At 44.6% G+C, this 17,273-nt stretch overlaps 1 protein-coding gene across 2 annotated transcripts; it reads left to right on the top strand.

Moving 5' to 3' along the window:
• Nucleotides 1-66: 66 nt before the first annotated feature.
• ZNF397 (zinc finger protein 397) lies at nucleotides 67-9,716 on the top strand. 2 transcript variants are annotated; one of them, XR_007721062.1, is made up of 5 exons: nucleotides 67-147; nucleotides 1,422-1,916; nucleotides 2,173-2,314; nucleotides 4,341-7,537; nucleotides 9,655-9,716. XR_007721062.1 is itself a non-coding variant. In XM_050767260.1 (4 exons), exons 2-4 carry the CDS (start codon nucleotides 1,503-1,505, stop codon nucleotides 5,384-5,386), a joined length of 1,602 nt encoding a protein of 533 aa, XP_050623217.1. In that variant the 5' UTR covers nucleotides 67-147; nucleotides 1,422-1,502; the 3' UTR covers nucleotides 5,387-8,019. The 2 variants fall into 2 exon arrangements, 1 of the variants encoding a protein (XP_050623217.1); XM_050767260.1 differs by lacking the exon at nucleotides 9,655-9,716 and having other exon boundaries at nucleotides 4,341-8,019.
• The last annotated feature ends 7,557 nt before the right edge of the window (nucleotides 9,717-17,273 follow it).

The following is a 17,273-nucleotide window of genomic DNA, read 5'->3' as shown; positions in this document are numbered from 1 at the left end:
CTCTGATTGGCTACCTGAGAGCAAGGGGCGGAGCGGCGGGGAACCCGGCGCGCACGAGAGCGGAACACTGCGTACGCGCACTTCCGGTCTTTGTGGCTTGCCGCTCTGGGTCGGCGGCTCATTCCCTGGCCGCTCCTGGGCTTCGCGGTGAGGGATTTGGGCCCCTAGGAAGGGGGAGGTGGGGTTAGGAGCGCGGGCCGGACAGTGGAGGAGCCCCGCTGCTCGGCCTGCCCATCCCCAGGTCCCGGCCCCTTGGCCCGCGCGGCGTCTCCAAGCGACTGGGGAACTTAGAGGAGGCCAGCACTCAAAACCCTGCTTTCCAAAGGAAAACGCAGTTCCCCTGACCCCGTGACTTGGCAAATGCTGCGGGTTTAACCAAGGATATAAAAATAGAAGTGCGAGTTAGTGCAGCCTAACTGGTTAATAAACCTTAAATTTGTAGGCTAAATATGCTAATTAATCTCTAACGTTAATCGTAGTGTGAGGAATGAATTTTACTCATCTGTCCTGACAAACTAAGGGCATACACTCCTATCGATATCTCGCCATCCTAAAATCAGGTCAAGTTTGGTCTGTTTCACAACATTTAATACAATAACTATTTGTTACCATATTTTGCTTTTGAACATTTTTACTCCTGGGATATTCTAGGCTTTTTCAGAACTGATACTGATCTTTTTGTTGCTTTTGTGTATGTGGTACCTATCATGTTTTTGAACACGTGGTAAGCATTTTACAGATACGTCTTTGTTCTTGGTCAATTCCTCAGTAGACTCATTTATTCATAAGCAAAAACCTTAACCTAATGCTCAGTAAGTGCCTCAGTGTTTGTTGAAGTAATTTGGTAAACACCAAATGTGATCAAATGACAAATACCCAATATTTACATCAACTCATGTTTAATGTGAACTTAAAAAAAAAAGTTATTATTACCTTAAATGAAAATCAACATTACTTACTTTAGATAGAAAGTAACTAAAAATAAACGTTTAAAATCAGTATTACTAAATTCTGCCTAAATATTTTTACCCTTGGAAGTCTGATTCTGAAGCCTATATTTCATTTAAAAGAAAGTTCTACAAGTTGTATTAATATATACATGTTAGAGATAAATTTTTCTCCTTGATACAATCAGAATTAAAAGAATTGGAAATTTTCTCACTATATGATTGATGTTAATGTTGCATACACATTCTTTGGCTTCTAAAATAATTTTTTCTAACATTAATGGTAGGAATTCTTCATAATGGGAGACACTGATTGAGGTTAATGATTTTTAGTTTATCATCTCATTGTTTTATTTAGTGATAGCCCCAAATCTGCTCCCTTTCAACGTATTACTAAAGTTACTCATCTTTATTATTACAAGTTTTTAGAGATTTTATTGATTGCTGTAAGTTAACTGCTTTTATATCCTTCAGGAAAGAAGAGATTACTCACACTCCTTCTCAAGCACTGAACCCAGTTGTACTGAGCTTTTTGCTAAGCTGTTTCAGCCAAGAATGGCTGTGGAATCTGTAGCGATTTCAACCCTGATACCGCAGGATCCTCCAGAACAAGAACTAATACTAGTGAAAGTAGAAGATAACTTTTCCTGGGATGAGAAATTTAAGCAGAATGGGAGTACTCAATCCTGCCAAGAATTGTTTCGTCAGCAGTTCAGAAAGTTTTGCTACCAGGAGACACCTGGGCCCCGGGAGGCTCTGAGCCAACTCCAAGAACTTTGCTATCAGTGGCTAATGCCAGAGTTGCACACAAAGGAGCAGATCTTAGAACTGCTGGTACTGGAGCAGTTCCTGAGCATTCTGCCTGAGGAGCTGCAGATCTGGGTTCAGCAACATAATCCAAAAAGCGGCGAGGAAGCTGTGACCCTGTTGGAGGATTTGGAGAGGGAGTTTGATGACCCAGGGCAGCAGGTGGGAACAGAGAAAAGTGATGTGTTGTGGGAAAAGGAATTTACAGCCTGGAGCATGTAATGGTATAACAGTAGGATAAAAATTTTTATGTCTCTACTGAAGCCTAACCTGAAGTGACTAGTAGAGCCCTACTTGTCTATACCCTTGAATGCTCTTTTCTCCCTGGAGATGTCATCATTGACTTCTTTGAGATTTTTACTAAGCAAGTTTTCCTAGGGATTTTCTCACAAAGCTAACCATATTTTCCTGATTTCAGGTCCCAGCTAGTCCACAGGAACCAGCAGTGCCATGGAAGGATTTAACATGTCTCAGAGCATCCCAAGAGTCACCAAACATCCACCTCCAGCCCTTAAAGACACAGCTGAAATCCTGGAAACCGTGCCTTTCCCCTAAAAGTGGTGAGGAATAGGAAATCATCTGGAAACTCTTGACACTTAGGTTTCTGTTTTTGAGAATGCAGAATTAATTGCACTTGATAAACTTGCCACATGTGAGCATCACCTTTATTATTCTAAACCAGAGGTGCTCACTTTAGCGGCTTTGTATTCACCCCTCATGAATTGCTGTGAGCCCTCCTGTGTCAGTTTCCCTGTTATTCATTCACTCATTTCATTATGTTGTAATTTTATAAAGCATCAGTACATGTCTGGTACTGTGGTAGGCCCTGGGTTTAAAGAGGTTTCAGGTCTAGGTGGGTGATGGACAAGTAAAAAGGCAGTTGCAATGTAGTAAATTATAGAATAAAAGTAGGCACTGGGAACTGTTGGAGCACATCTAAAGGCACCTAACCCAATCTTAGAGGATCAAGGAATACTTCCTGAAGGAAGAAAATCTAAGCTAAGACTTGAACTATGAGTAAGAGAAAGCCAGGTAAATGGGTGGGAGGAGGAGTAGCCCAAGTAAAGGCCATACCATCCCGAAGGTGTGAGAATACAACCCATTCTGAAAATTGCAGGTAGTTGAATTTGACTTGAATGGAGAATTGACAGGTGGTAAGAGAAGAACCAGAGAGGAAAATAGGATCCAGGTCGTAAAGACCTGTATGTCGTGCTAATGGTATAGTTTCTTAAGTGGAGTGGTGTGCCGTTGAAGGATTTTGGACAGGGAGTGACATAGTTTGATTTGTAGTTTAGAAGTTAGCTGCAAATGGAGAATCATGCGAGGAAAGCAAGAGTATGGTCCTATTAGAGACTGCTATAATCCAAGTGGCCACAGTGTATTCAATCAATATGTCTTACGGTGAGCGGTGGAGAACATAAAAGCTGACTCCTGTTCATCAGCATTTAAATTGCTTTGCAACATCTGGTAATTATTAAAACTAGAGTGTGAGGGAGAGGAGTTGAGGATGATACTGAGGTTTCAGTCTTGAACAATCTGGTTAATGGTAGTACTGTTCATGTAAATGAGAAAACATAAGGAAAAACAAATACATCTGATGATTTGTTTAGGTTGGTACATTTGGTGCTTGTGAAATATTCAAAAGTAAAATGCCCAATTAGCATAAGACTTTAGAGCTTAATAAAATACGAATATAATTGGGGATCTGGGCAGGCATTAGTCAGACAATAGCTTACAATATAAGTTGTAACGGAAGCCAAGGGTAGAGGCTTTGTAGAGTAAGGATACATGAGAGTCCAAAACAGAATCTGGAGGAATGCTCGTGTTTCCGAGTGATTTACCCTAGAATCTAAGAAGGAACAGCCACAGAAATCAGGCTAATATCACTGGAAGAGAATGTCTCTAGAAGGAAGGTGTGATCCTCAGTGTCAGTGCTACAGAGAGGCTAAGTAATAATCTAGAAAGTACCCATTGGATTAAAGAGCTATGAAGTGACCCTGATGAGAGTAGAATAATAATCTAGAAAGTACCCATTGGATTAAAGAGCTATGAAGTGACCTTGATGAGAGTAGAATCAGTGGAAGTAGGGGACGGGGCAGTGGGGGGCAGGGGAGGATGGTAAAGCAAAAACCAGATTGTGGAATGAGGATACTTTCACTTGAAAGGCTGCAGACAACTCTTTCAGGAAACCACTATGAGAGAGTGAGGTTGTGAAACCACTATGAGAGAGAGGTTGCTTGAGGGAGATATGTAGGCAAGAAGGTTAATTTTAAAAGGTGGGAGACACTTAAGCTTATTTAAAAGCTGATGAACAGGAATCAGTTGAGAAAGAGATTGTAAATAGTAGAAAAAAATTGTAGGTAATTTATCAATCGATGTCTCAAAAGAGGCAGGAAAGGATGAAATTCAAAGTGTAGATGTAGACTTTATTAGATATGAGAGACCCTCTTTTGGCCAGTTGGAATAAAAAGATACTGGAGGACATGACATCTTTGTAGGTAGAAGCTTCTGTTTTCTCTCATGTAGAAAGTATTGACAGTGACTAGAGAAATGTAATATCTGTTTGTTTGCTACTTATTGTTTCAGATTGTGAGAACAATGAAACAGCAACAAAGGGCATCTCAGAAGAAAAATCACAGGGACTCCCTCAGGAACCTTCATTTCGAGGAATTAGTGAGCATGAAAGCAATTTAGTGTGGAAGCAAGGAAGTGCTACAGGGGAGAAACTAAGATCTCCTTCCCAAGGGGGCAGTTTTAATCAAGTGATCTTCACAAACAAATCTCTAGGAAAGAGAGACCTTTATGATGAGACTGACAGATGCTTGATTCTAACTACAGACTCTATAATGTGTCAGAATGTTCCTCCAGAAGAGAGACCTTATAGATGTGATGTATGTGGGCACAGCTTCAAGCAGCATTCCTCTCTAACACAACATCAGAGAATCCATACTGGAGAGAAGCCCTATAAATGTAACCAGTGTGGGAAAGCCTTTAGTTTGAGGTCCTATCTTATTATTCATCAGAGAATTCATAGTGGTGAGAAAGCATATGAATGTAGTGAATGTGGGAAAGCTTTCAATCAGAGCTCAGCCCTCATTAGACATCGGAAAATCCATACTGGTGAGAAGGCTTGTAAATGTAATGAGTGTGGCAAAGCATTCAGTCAAAGTTCATATCTCATTATACATCAAAGAATTCACACTGGTGAGAAACCTTATGAGTGTAATGAGTGTGGGAAAACCTTTAGCCAGAGCTCAAAACTCATTAGACATCAGCGAATTCACACAGGAGAGAGACCTTATGAATGCAATGAATGTGGAAAAGCTTTCAGGCAAAGCTCAGAGCTGATTACTCATCAGAGAATACATAGTGGAGAGAAACCCTATGAATGTAATGAATGTGGAAAAGCTTTCAGTTTGAGCTCAAACCTTATCAGACATCAGAGAATTCATAGTGGAGAGGAACCTTATCAGTGTAATGAATGTGGCAAAACCTTCAAAAGGAGTTCAGCCCTTGTTCAGCATCAGAGAATTCATTCTGGGGACGAAGCTTATATATGTAATGAATGTGGGAAGGCATTCAGGCACAGATCAGTCCTTATGCGCCATCAGAGAGTCCACACTATAAAGTAATTTGTGAATACTGTGAATAGTGTAAATACTTAAGTCAAATTTTTATGTTTGTTAGTCAAAAGAGTTTACTTTGGAGCAAAACTCCATAAAGGTTATAAAATACTAGGTCTTGAGTCTAGCTTGCTTTGTTCAGTATTTCCCAGTGCTAAAGTGTCCTTTGAAAGCTTTTCCTGTGACTAATCAGAACAGAATACAGAAGAATCATTACTTCCAGCTCTTATTAGGAATACTCAGGAAATATGAAAAATGGGAATGTAATATTGAAATCTTATTTTGTATGAAAGTGTCATGAAAAGAATATAGCAACCTAGGCTCTGTCACTGCATCTGATTGTTAGTGTACCAGGTTATGGGGCTGGTGTGGACTGTGTGAGGCACTTTGTCTCAGGAACTAAAAAAAAAAATTTACTGACCCAATAAAGAACAGTGACAGAGCAGCAAGAAAGGTGGGGAAATGGCTTCATCAATGATTTGTTGAGCCCAGGGCAGGCCAGGAATTAGATAGGCGTGAGAAGAAAGAATATAATTTACCCAAAGGTTATTTTTTGAGTACCTACTTTATCCCAGGGACTAGGAATACAGTGGAAAACAAGACTGTAATCTCTATAGTCTAATGGGCAAGGCAGCCAAACAGGCAGTGAAAGTGGAATGCTCCTATGTGACCTTAAGGAGCCTCTGACTCAGCCTTGGATAAGGAAATGGGGGAAATGGCCTGAAGGATGAGGAGGAGTTAGCCAAGGTGGTACTCCAGGGAAGAAGAGTCCCAGTAAAGAACAGTAGCCAAAGGCCAGAAACAAAGTGTGGAGCATTCCTTGAGTTCCTGATGTAGTGAGGTCTTGTCAGAGAAGTCTGGGTCTGGCCAGACTCTTAAGCAGTGCCAGTGGAGAAGTTCCTGTTAATGGACAAAACCTGGAGCCCTTGGACCACAGGGGAGTCAAGAGCTTTGTCTTGGTTTATGTGACCCCAGGGAAAGGGCAAATATGTGGTTTCCTTGCCAAACCTGTAGGCTATCCTAGAACTTCCATGAGGGTAGTGGTGGGAATGAGGGTGAGAAAGAGCCCATACTTATACCTCAAGAGTCTGAGTGTTAAGACTGTCTCTCCCATCCTTAAGATTCTCCTTTGATTCTAAAGTCAATATCAGAGTTGCTGTCAGGTTTCCTATAATTCCCAAGACTCTAGATCAGAAGCTGCCATATCATTTGTTTCTGGGGCTGTATGCCCACGATTCCTACACATTCCCTTGGGCTTTGGTGCTCAAAAAGTATTTGTCAGTTGCTGGGTCTGTGACTTTCTTTGGGCACCTCGCACATGTTCAGTTTTGTTTTATGTCACCAGTATTTCACAATATCTTTTGCATTTTTTTTTTTGAAATGGAGTTTCGCTCTTGGTGTCCATGCTGGAGTGTAATGGCGTGATCTTGGTTCACCGCAAACTCCACCTCCTGGGTTCAAGCGATTCTCCTGCCTCAGCCTCCTGAGTAGCTGGGATTACAAGCATGTGCCACCAGGGCCAGCTAATTTTGTATTTTTAGGAAAGGCAGGGTTTGTCCATGTTGGTCAGGCTGGTTTCGAACTCCCAACCTCAGGTGATCCACCCACCTCAGCCTCCCAAAGTGCTGGGATTACAGGCATGAGCCACCACACCCAGCCATCTTTTGCAAATTTTATTAAAGACTGCTAAAAGAAAGTGACAACTGAAACTAATGGTCACAATCAGTCGAGACTTCCCTTTTCTAAGGGGCCTAGCAGGAAGAGAATATTTAGACTGATGCTTAGTGTAAGATGGAATGTTGTGCAGGTTAACCAGCAACACAAAGACATATTCAAAAGACCTAATAGGTAGGAAGAATAACACACCACACCAAAAACAAATCTGTGTGGAAATCTAGAATCCTGTGCATAAAAAAAGAATTTTCATGAGGATAAAAAGAAGCAAAGAGAAGTAATGCTCTTATTGGGGCATACATCAGTGGACATGTGCTAACCAGTAAGAATGGCAGGAGGTCTAAATGCCCATGTTTGGGGAGAGAATATGGAAAAAATGGATGGGATTATTTGGAAAAGATGTAAGATATTAAAATACATGGCAAGAGCTACTCAACTCTTATTTTCCTCCTCTTCCACAGATAAAGACCTGAACAAACTGAAAAGGTAGGACATTAAGTAGGAATTGTATATTGTAAAACGGAAATACTCTTTATGTAAGAAAGCTCTACTGTATGTTAGTAAGCAGTGTAATAGATAGGCCAAGCACAGTGACTCACACCTATAATCCCAGCACTTTGGGAGGCCAAGGCTGGAGGATTGTTTGAGTCTAGGAGTTCAAGCCCAGCCTGGGCAGCATAGTGAGACCCCATCTCTACAAAAAATAAACAGAATTTGCCAGACGTAGTGTATGCCTGTAGACCCAAGTATTTGGGAGGCTGAGGTAAGAGGTTCACTCAGGCCCTGGAGGTTGAGGCTTCAGGGAGGCAAGATCACACCACTGCACTCCAGCCTGGGAGAGCAAGACCCTGTCTCCAAACCGAAAAAAAAAAGGAAAAAAAATAAATGTCATAGATACTTGCTAAGGGCTTTGTATATAATTATTAATGTTATTTCTCATCACAGCGTGTATGTAGCAGATGAGGAAATGAAGGCTAAAGGTCATATATCTAAAAAATGGGGAGGTCAGACTTTGAACCCACAACCTGACTGTGGAGCCACTTCAGTATATTCTCTCCCCATAAGAAAGTTCCAATAGAAAAAAAATGCTACTTAAGTAGGGAAATCACAAAATAAGTGCCAGTGAACAATAAATGTTCAACGTCACTACAGTTAAAATGTATATTAAAGCAAGAGTTGAGATGACACTTCCTTATAAAACAGACAGGGATTCAGGGACATTGGGACTCTAATGCTGCTGGTAAGACATGAATAAATACATACTGTCTCTGGCAACCAATACCAGAAGCCTTAAGCATTGCCTTTTGACTTTGAAATTGTACCTGGAAATGTATGTTTCAGAAACCATCATGAATGACACAAAATCCTAAAACTTAAAACTGATGTCACAGGCCGGGCACAGTGGCTCATGCCTGTAATCCCAGCACTTTGGGAGGCTGAGGCAGGTGGATCACCTGAGATCAGGAGTTCAAGACCAGCCTGACCAACATGGTGATCCCGTCTCTACTAAAAATACAGAAAAATTAGCCAGGTATGGTGGTATGCACCTGTAGTCCCAGCTACTCGGGAGGCTAAGACAGGAGAATTGCTTGAACCCAGGAGGTGGAGGTTGCAGTGAGCCGAGATTATACCACTGTATTCCAGCCTAGGTGACAGAGTGAGACTGTGTCTCAAAAAAACAAAACAAAAAAACCTGATGTCAATTAATATTAAAAGAAGTATTCGTGATATATTGTTAAGTAAAAATATTACAAAACAATATGTACAGTATGATCCCATGTAAAATATATATTTATGTATTAAAACCACTAAAAACATAAATTCAAAGTGCTATATTGGTTATCTCGGTGTGCTGAGGTTGTAGGTGATATAATTTTTTTCTTGTGCTTTTCTGTGTTTTTCAAATTTTTCTATAGTAAACCTCTAATACTCTTAAAATTAGGGGGGAAGAGTGAATGGAAGCCCAGGATACTTGAGAAAATATTTTAAAGGCACTTGCTTTTCATAGCATCTCTGTCTCAGGAAGACAAGTCTCAGGAAATTAGCTAACTTGTTAACTCTGATCCCTTCATCACTGGTAAAATGACAATGGTAAACATATCCATTTCACAGGTAGTATATTAAAAAGTCTACAAATTATAAATCCGGGGGCAAAAGGAATTACTTCCCTGAAAGATTTACAGTTGAGAAAAGCAATAGCTTTGAAATGGAGATCTTTGATTATTAGAGCTTTTCCATGTATTCTGTAGCCATAAGCAAGTCACCTTCCAACTCTAGACCCTCACTTTAAAGGAGCTGATGTAGATGATCTCTTATGGTCAAAGCTTCAACATTCTACTTTTTATGAAATGGAAGGGGCACCAATATAAGGTGGATGTCAAAGGAAATTTTTTCTTCTTCACCACTTTTGCTTGGAAGAAAAGTAATTCATGCCTTTCCCTTCTGCTCAGGGCTGTCCTTTTTCTCTTGGTATAGAAGCAGTCCAGGGAGTAATGATGTCTACCTTAAATGAGTCTTACATAGATTTTAAAAGATAACGTGCAATTTAGGCAGTGTACTTAACTTTGGTTTCCTGCCTTTCCCCTTCTTCCTCATTTCCATAGCCTGCAACTAATACATCCAGCTGAAAGGATTGGAAATTTAAAGCAAATCTGACCCTCATCTCTCCAAGTTCATTGAGGACCTGCTGAGGGAGAAGGAGGTCATGGCAGGTCCACAGGTCTAAGCTTGGTCCTTCTCAGCAGTTAGTGTTGAAGATTCCAGTCTGGTGCATGTGGTCACCTCCACTAAAGGGAAGAGACAGTCCTAATTCTGGTGGACACCAGATGTGTTTGTGTTTAAAGAGGCTCCTTCTTGCCCTCATTCCCATTGTCTTTCAACAACTAAATCTCAGATGCCCCCTCACTTTGGTTAACCGCAGCCCCAGAGACTGGCTATTTTAATTTCCTGATATTTTTTGGCCCAGGAAATAGAAACTGAGAACACCAATGTCAGGCCTCTGAGCCCAAGACAAGCTATCGCATCCCCTGTGACTTGCACGTATATGCCCAGATGGCCCGAAGTAACTGAAGAATCACAAAAGAAGTGCAAATGCCCCGCCTTAACTGATGACATTCCACCACAAAAGAAGTGAAAATGGCTGGTCCTTGCCTTAAGCGATGACATTATCTTGTGAAATTCCTTTTCCTGGCTCATCCTGGCTCAAAAAGCTCCCCCACTGAGCACCTTGTGACCCCCACTCCTGCCCGCCAGAGAACAACCCCCCTTTGACCGTAATTTTCCTTTACCTACCCAAATCCTATAAAATGGCCCCACCCTTATCTCCCTTCACTGACTCTTTTCGGACGCAGCCCGCCTGCACCCAGGTGAAATAAAACAGCCATGTTGCTCACACAAAGTCTGTTTGGTGGTCTCTTCGCACGGACATGCATAACATTTTGGTGCCGTGACTCGCATCGGGGACCTCCCTTGGGAGATCAATCCCATCCTCCTGCTCTTTGCTTCATGAGAAAGATCTACCTACGACCTCGGGTCCTCAGACCCAACAGCCCAAGGAACATCTCACCAATTTTAAATCAGGTAAGTGGCTCCCTTTTTACTCTCTTCTCCAACCTCTCTCCCTATCTCTCAGCCTCTTTCTCCTTTCAATCTTGGCACCACCCTTCAATCTCTCCCTTCTCTTCATTTCAATTCCTTTCATTTTCTGGTAGTGTTATGCCCAGACCGTTTATTCCCCGAAGAAGACCACCTGAGTCCAGAGTCAAAGCTAAGCAGCAAGGATCTTTATTACAGGTTCGAACCTGGAACTCTCCCTCGCTCGTGAAACGAGACGGGCAGGAGAGCTCCCCCACTCAGCGCCGAACAATGTTATATAGTCTAAGAAAAGTGGGCATAGAGTTATTATACAAATCAGATATATGATTGGCTAGTGTTTGAACAAGGCGATTTGGCTAACTATGATTGGTTCCTGCCATTTCGGATATTTTGGTTCAAACTTTGAGGTGGGAGAGCAGGTTTATGGCAGCAAGAGTTTATCTTACTTAAACACGTCTTGTGACCTTGCCTCAGAACTTACAAAATCTCTGGTATGTGCAAAACAAAATCTCTGGTACGTGCAGAAAACCAGGTACTCACAGAACTTACGAAATCTCTGGTATGTGCAAAGATTAGAGAGCAGAACAAGGGTGTAGCGGGTGGGGGGTGGGTACACATCTATCTTTGTGTCCTTTCATTCCCCCCTTCTCATAAGTAACTGGATGTCCAATCTTGGATTTCCAGAGTCTTATAATATAGCCTCACTTTCTGGGTGCAGGAGAGGCTGGTGATGGCTACGGAGGACCATTAGTTGGATGGTATCAAACCTTTCTCTGACAAATTGTAAAATTTTATTTACCACACAGGGGCCTATAGTGAATAGAAGTAGTAAAGACATTAGGGGGCCTAAAAGGGGTGCCAGAAGGGAAAACATTGAAGAGCTCCACCAATTGTTAGCGGCTCTAGTGAATTGTTGCTTTTTCATTTCTAAGCTTAGTTCGTGTAGGCGTTGGACTCTTTCCTCAACTAACCCTGACTCATTTATATAGAAACAGCATTCTTCTTTGAGGAACATACAGGTACCTCCTTTCTCAGCCGTGAGTAAGTCTAAGGCTCTGCGGTTTTGAAGGGTGACCTGTGCTAGGGAGGTGAGCTGCCGCTGAAGGGAGGCTAGGGAATAGGCGGAGTCTTCCATAGCAACAGGGAATTGTTGTAACAGCTTGTCGTTTTCTATCATGGAGTGTTGTAGGGCCCCTCCCGCTAACCCCGCTGCGACGACAGAGGTGGTTAAGGATATTCCGGCAATTAGTGGTAGAAAAACTGCTCGTCTATGTCGCGCAGTTTTAGTTGGGGCGGTCCCTGCCCAGCCTATGAACTTTGCCGGGGTTAGCAGTGTCAGTCGGGGAACTAGGGTAACAGGGATACACAACTGTCCGTCAGAGATGCTTTTGGACAGAGTTTTTAACAGAGTCATATTACACCAGAAGAACACACCAGGGGGAGCATATATGGGACTATTAGGGTATGTAGCCGATTGGTTACAGAGGCTGTTGCTAAATGCCGAATAACAATAGGGGTATTTCTCTTGGTATGGGTCACGGTACAGGGCCACATCGGGTATCGTGACTATCGATGAGTTAAAACCTGTATAGTTTGTGGGAGGGGAGGATAGAGGAACAGCCGTTAATGGTGGTCTTCCTAGGGTTGCACACATAAAGCAAGAGGACAGGTCGCCTAAACCAGTGAGGTTGGCGAATGCTAGCCCTTCCCGTAATAGAGTTAGCCAGGAGAAGGGCTGCAAGTCTTGTGATAGCTTGGTTTCTTGCCTGTGGATTTGTGTGTGGATTAAGGGTTGAATCTGGACTAGACTTCTCCACAGATATAAATGGCTACTGGGCCAGGTACTAGTTGATGAGTAATATACTCCCCCATGTTGTGGGGTTGTCCACCGAGAGTCCCATGGGTCTCTAATTATCCAAGTGTAAGTGACGGGAGACTCAGTTTTGTAAAAATACCACCCTTGTCGTTCTCTCCAGTATCGGACAGAGTGCGTCTTACAGTAGCTATATGGGCAACCTGCACTCTGGTACCACCAATAATTTTTACAATTATATTCAGTTTGATCATATTCAAAACAGATCATGGGTATTGCTGGTTGGGCAATCTGGAACCTAGTGAAATTGAGGTAAACTATAGTATTACACCCTGAGGGGGGGCAGTCTGTGCTAGCTAGCAGTTTACCCGCTTGGGGGGTTTCCCCGGGGTGAGTTTTGTTCTCTTAGAGCCAGAACCTCCAGACATAGGGATTAGACGGCGCAGCAGTGAGGAGAGTCAGATGCATAAGGCATAAAAGCATAGGTAAGCTAGACATGGTTACGGCTATGGGGATGACGGCGCAGGGTTAGCTTTAAGGGATTGTTCTTAGCTTTGTCTACAGTCCATGTAACCGGTGCTCCAGATGGCTCGAGAAGGTCGGATGTTGGGTCCACTGGTTTGACGTGTGTGTAGTGGATCCACGAAGCGATGCCTTCTACTTTGAGAGCGGTGGGAGTAGTCAGGAGTACTTGCAGTGGTCCTTTCCACCTGGGTTGAAGAGTTTCTTGCCAGTGGCGCTTGACTAGGACCCAGTCTCCCGGCTGGAACGGATGAGGCGTCGGCGGAGGTCCTGCCTCGTACAGTTCTCGTAGTCTGGGCCAAATTTCCTGGTGAATTTTCTGTAAGGCTTGTAAGGAGAACAGGAGCTCAGAGACATTTTCAGTTTCAGGTTTGAGTAAGTCATCTTTTAGACTGGGGACCAGGGGTGGGGGTCTGCCATACATGATTTCATATGGTGTGAGGCCTAGTCTGTAAGGGGTATTTCGAGCCCGGAACAGAGCGTAGGGGAGAAGTACTACCCAATTAGCGCCAGTCTCCATGGTCAATTTAGTTAAGGTCTCCTTCAGAGTCCGATTCATCCTTTCTACCTGTCCTGAGCTTTGGGGCCTATAAGCACAATGTAATTTCCAATTTGCCCCCAGAATGGAAGCCAAATCCTGACTTACCTTAGCAACGAAGGCTGGTCCATTGTCTGACCCTATTTGGACGGGAAAGCCATACCTGGGGAGGATTTCTTCCAAAATTTTCTTTGCTACAACCTGAGCAGTTTCTCTCTTAGTTGGGAACGCTTCTGTCCATCCTGAAAAAGTATCTCAGTCTCTGACGTTACAGCCGCTCCTGCATACCGCTGGCCTTGGTGGACGTAGCTGCTGCCATCAGTGAACCAGGTGACTTCTGTGTCGGGGAGCGGACGATCTTGCAGGTCCTCCCGCACCCCATGCACCTGAGCCAGTATCTCAGTGCACTCATGGGACGGGGCGTCCAAGTCTGGATTTGGCAGCAGTGAAGCAGGGTTTAAAGAGGTTGGGGGCAGAAAAGTTATTCTGAGGGGGTTTAACAGCAGTCCTTGATAGTGGGTGAGCCGGGCGTTACTCATCCATCGGTCCGGCGGCTGCCGGAGGACGCCTTCAATGGCATGCGGGGTTATAACGCGCAACTCTTGCCCCATGATAAGTTTATCAGCGTCTCGGACCATTAGGGCGGTCGCCGTGATTATCCGGAGGCAGGGTGGCCAGCCAGCAGCCACTGAATCTAATTTTTTTGACAAATAGGCAACTGGCCTCTGCCAGGGGCCTAGGTACTGTGTTAACACAGCTTTTGCAACACCCTTACTTTCATCCACGTATAAGTGTAAGGGCTTGGAGACATCAGGGAGCCCCAGCGCGGGGGCTGATAACAAGGCAGTTTTGATTTGCTGAAAGGCCAGCTCAGCCTCTTCCGTCCAATTGAAGGGCTGCCGTTCCTTTGTTGCCTGGTATAGGGGCTTGGCTAACTCAGCAAATCCGGGTATCCATAACCTACAGAACCCTGCCGACCCCAGGAATTCTCTCACTTGCCGTGTTGACTGGGGTCTAGGGATGCGTAGGACTGTTTCCTTTCGGGCTTTGGTTAGCCAGCGTTGCCCCCCTTTTAATAGGTACCCCAGATAAGTTACCTCCGACTTGCAGATCTGAGCCTTCGTTGCTGAGGCTCGGTAGCCTAGCTCCCCCAGAGTCTTCAGGAGGTCCTCAGTCCCTTGAACACAAGTTTCCAGGGACCTGGCCGCTATTAAGAGATCATCAACATATTGCAAAAGAGTTATTTCAGGGTGTTGCCGCCGGTACTCACCCAGATCTTCATGAAGGGCTTCATCGAACAGGGTTGGCGAGTTCTTGAACCCTTGTGGCAGTCTGGTCCATGTTAGCTGACCGTTGATGCCCCTCTCAGGATCCGTCCATTGAAATGCAAAGAGTTCTTGACTTTTGGGAGCCAGAGGAAGGCTGAAGAAAGCGTCTTTTAGATCAAGAACGGTATACCACTGTTTTTTGGGATGTAAGGCACTCAGAAGGGTGTATGGATTGGGCACAGTGGGATGTATGTCCATGACCCTTTTATTAACTTCTCTTAAATCCTGTACTGGCCTGTAGTCCGTACTGTTGGGTTTACGAACAGGTAACAGTGGAGTATTCCAGGATGAGTGGCAAGCCCGTAGGACTCCCTGGTCTAGGAGTCGGCGGATATGGGGCGTAATTCCTTCTCTTGTCTCCAGGGGCATAGGATATTGCCGAACCCGAACCGGGTCCGTCCCTGGCTTAACTTCCACAAATATGGCAGGTCGATGTTTAGCTAGCCCCAAACCCCCAGTTTCTGCCCACGCTTCAGGGAAACGCTGGAGCCAAGAGTCAATTCCCTGATCGGGGGGCTTTTGCTCTTGATGGAGTCGGTACTCATCTTCTAAGGTGACAGTCAGGATAGATATTGGCCTGTTTTGGGAATCAGTTATCTTGGGCCCTTCTGGCTCAAAGTGGATTCGGGCCCCCATCTTTGTCAGCAAGTCCCTCCCTAGTAGAGGGCAGGGGCTCTCTGGGATAACTAGGAAGGAATGGGAGACTTTTCCCGTTCCTAAGTCTACAGTCCTCTGGGTTGTCCAGGGGTATTTTTTGATGCCTGTGGCCCCGTGCACCCAGGATGTTTTCTTAAGACATTTTTCCAATTGGTTTGGTTAGGACTGAGCGTTCCGCCCCAGTATCGACCAAGAAGCAAACTGGGGACCCCTCCACTTGCAAAGTTACCCTGGGTTCGGGGAGGGGGTCCGAACCCCGTCCTCCCTAGTCGGAGTCCTGGGTAACGAGTACGGAGGTAGGGTTAGCTGGTCTCCGTTTCTTTGGGCAGTCGTTAATCCAGTGGCCACGTTCCTTGCAATAAGCACACTGATCTTTTTCTAATCCTTGCCTAGGGCCTTGCTTTTTCTGCTTTCTGTTTTGGCCATTTCCTGCCTGGGGGAAAGCTGCTACTAAGACTTTGGTCATTTCTTTGGTTGCCTTGAACTGTTTTTCTTCTGGAGTATCCCTATTATTATAAACTCGCTGGGCCATCTGAAGGAGGTCCTGAATCTGCTTTCCCTCTAAACCTTCTAATTTCTGGAGTTTTCTTTTAATATCTGGTGTTGCCTGGTTTACAAAGGACATTACTACCGCTGCCTGATTTTCCGGTGCTTCCGGGTCCATAGGGGTAAACTGTCTGAAGGCTTCCATTAATCTCTCTAAATACACAGCGGGGCTTTCTGTCTTACCTTGTAACACAGAATATACTTTAGCCAAATTGGTGGGCTTGCGAGCTGCAGCCCGGAGACCCGCCATTAGAGTCTGGCGATAAATGAGCAGTCGTCCCCTACCTTCTGCCGTGTTGTAGTCCCATCTGGGCCGGGTCAAAGGGAAAGCCGCATTAATGAGGTCAGGATTTGCAGTTGGCTGGCCATCATCTCCTGGAACCAGTTTTCTGGCCTCAACTTGGATTCTTTCCCGCTCCTCCGTTGTGAACAGGATTCGGAGGAGCTGTTGACAGTCATCCCAGGTCGGCTGGTGAGTAAACATGACACTGTCTAACAACGAGGTTAGATCTTTGGGATTATCTGAGAACCGAGCATTTTGGGACTTCCAATTGTATAAATCACTGGTGGAAAAAGGCCAATACTTGAGACGGGAGAGCCCGGTATCGAGCGATCCTATTTCTCTGAGAGGCAGGGCTACAGTGGAGTCAGGGAGTCGGGAAGCTTGGTCCCGCTGTACGCGGCCTCGCGTTCGGCCGGCCGGCTCCCCCAGGTTACTTTCGCTCTCGGCTGCTTCCGCTTCTCGGTTTCCCTCTACGGAAGCACCACCCTGGGGGACTGGGTCCTGCGGGATAAGGTGCGGATATGGTGGGGGAAATGTGGGTTCTAACGTTAGGGGGTCCTGGCTGTCCGGCAGCACAGGGGCCGAGGGAGCAGAGGGAGTCTTTTGTCTTGTAGGTCGCGTTACTAGGACTTTGCAGGGCTCAGGGATGAATGGAGTTATCCAGGGTGGTGGGTTTTCCACAAGATCCTGCCACACTAGAATATAAGGAATTTGATCAGGATGTCCTGACTGCCCTGGCAGGAAAATCTTAGTTTTTACCTTAGTAATAACAGAGAGACAGAAAGTTCCTTCGGAGGGCCACCCTACGCCGAAAGAGGGCCACTCCGAACGGCAGAAAGTAACTAGCTTTCCCTTCTTTAGTTCTACGCTTAAGTTACGCCCCCGAGCCTTCACATCCTTAAAATTGGTAACAAGGAGTGAGAGCGGCGTGCTCTGGTTGT

Source organism: Macaca thibetana, chromosome 18, assembly GCF_024542745.1.
Source record: "Macaca thibetana thibetana isolate TM-01 chromosome 18, ASM2454274v1, whole genome shotgun sequence".
Taxonomy (NCBI): Eukaryota; Metazoa; Chordata; class Mammalia; order Primates; family Cercopithecidae; genus Macaca; species Macaca thibetana.
Note: the sequence above shows the minus strand (reverse complement) of the source record. Positions and strands in the feature narration are given on the sequence as shown.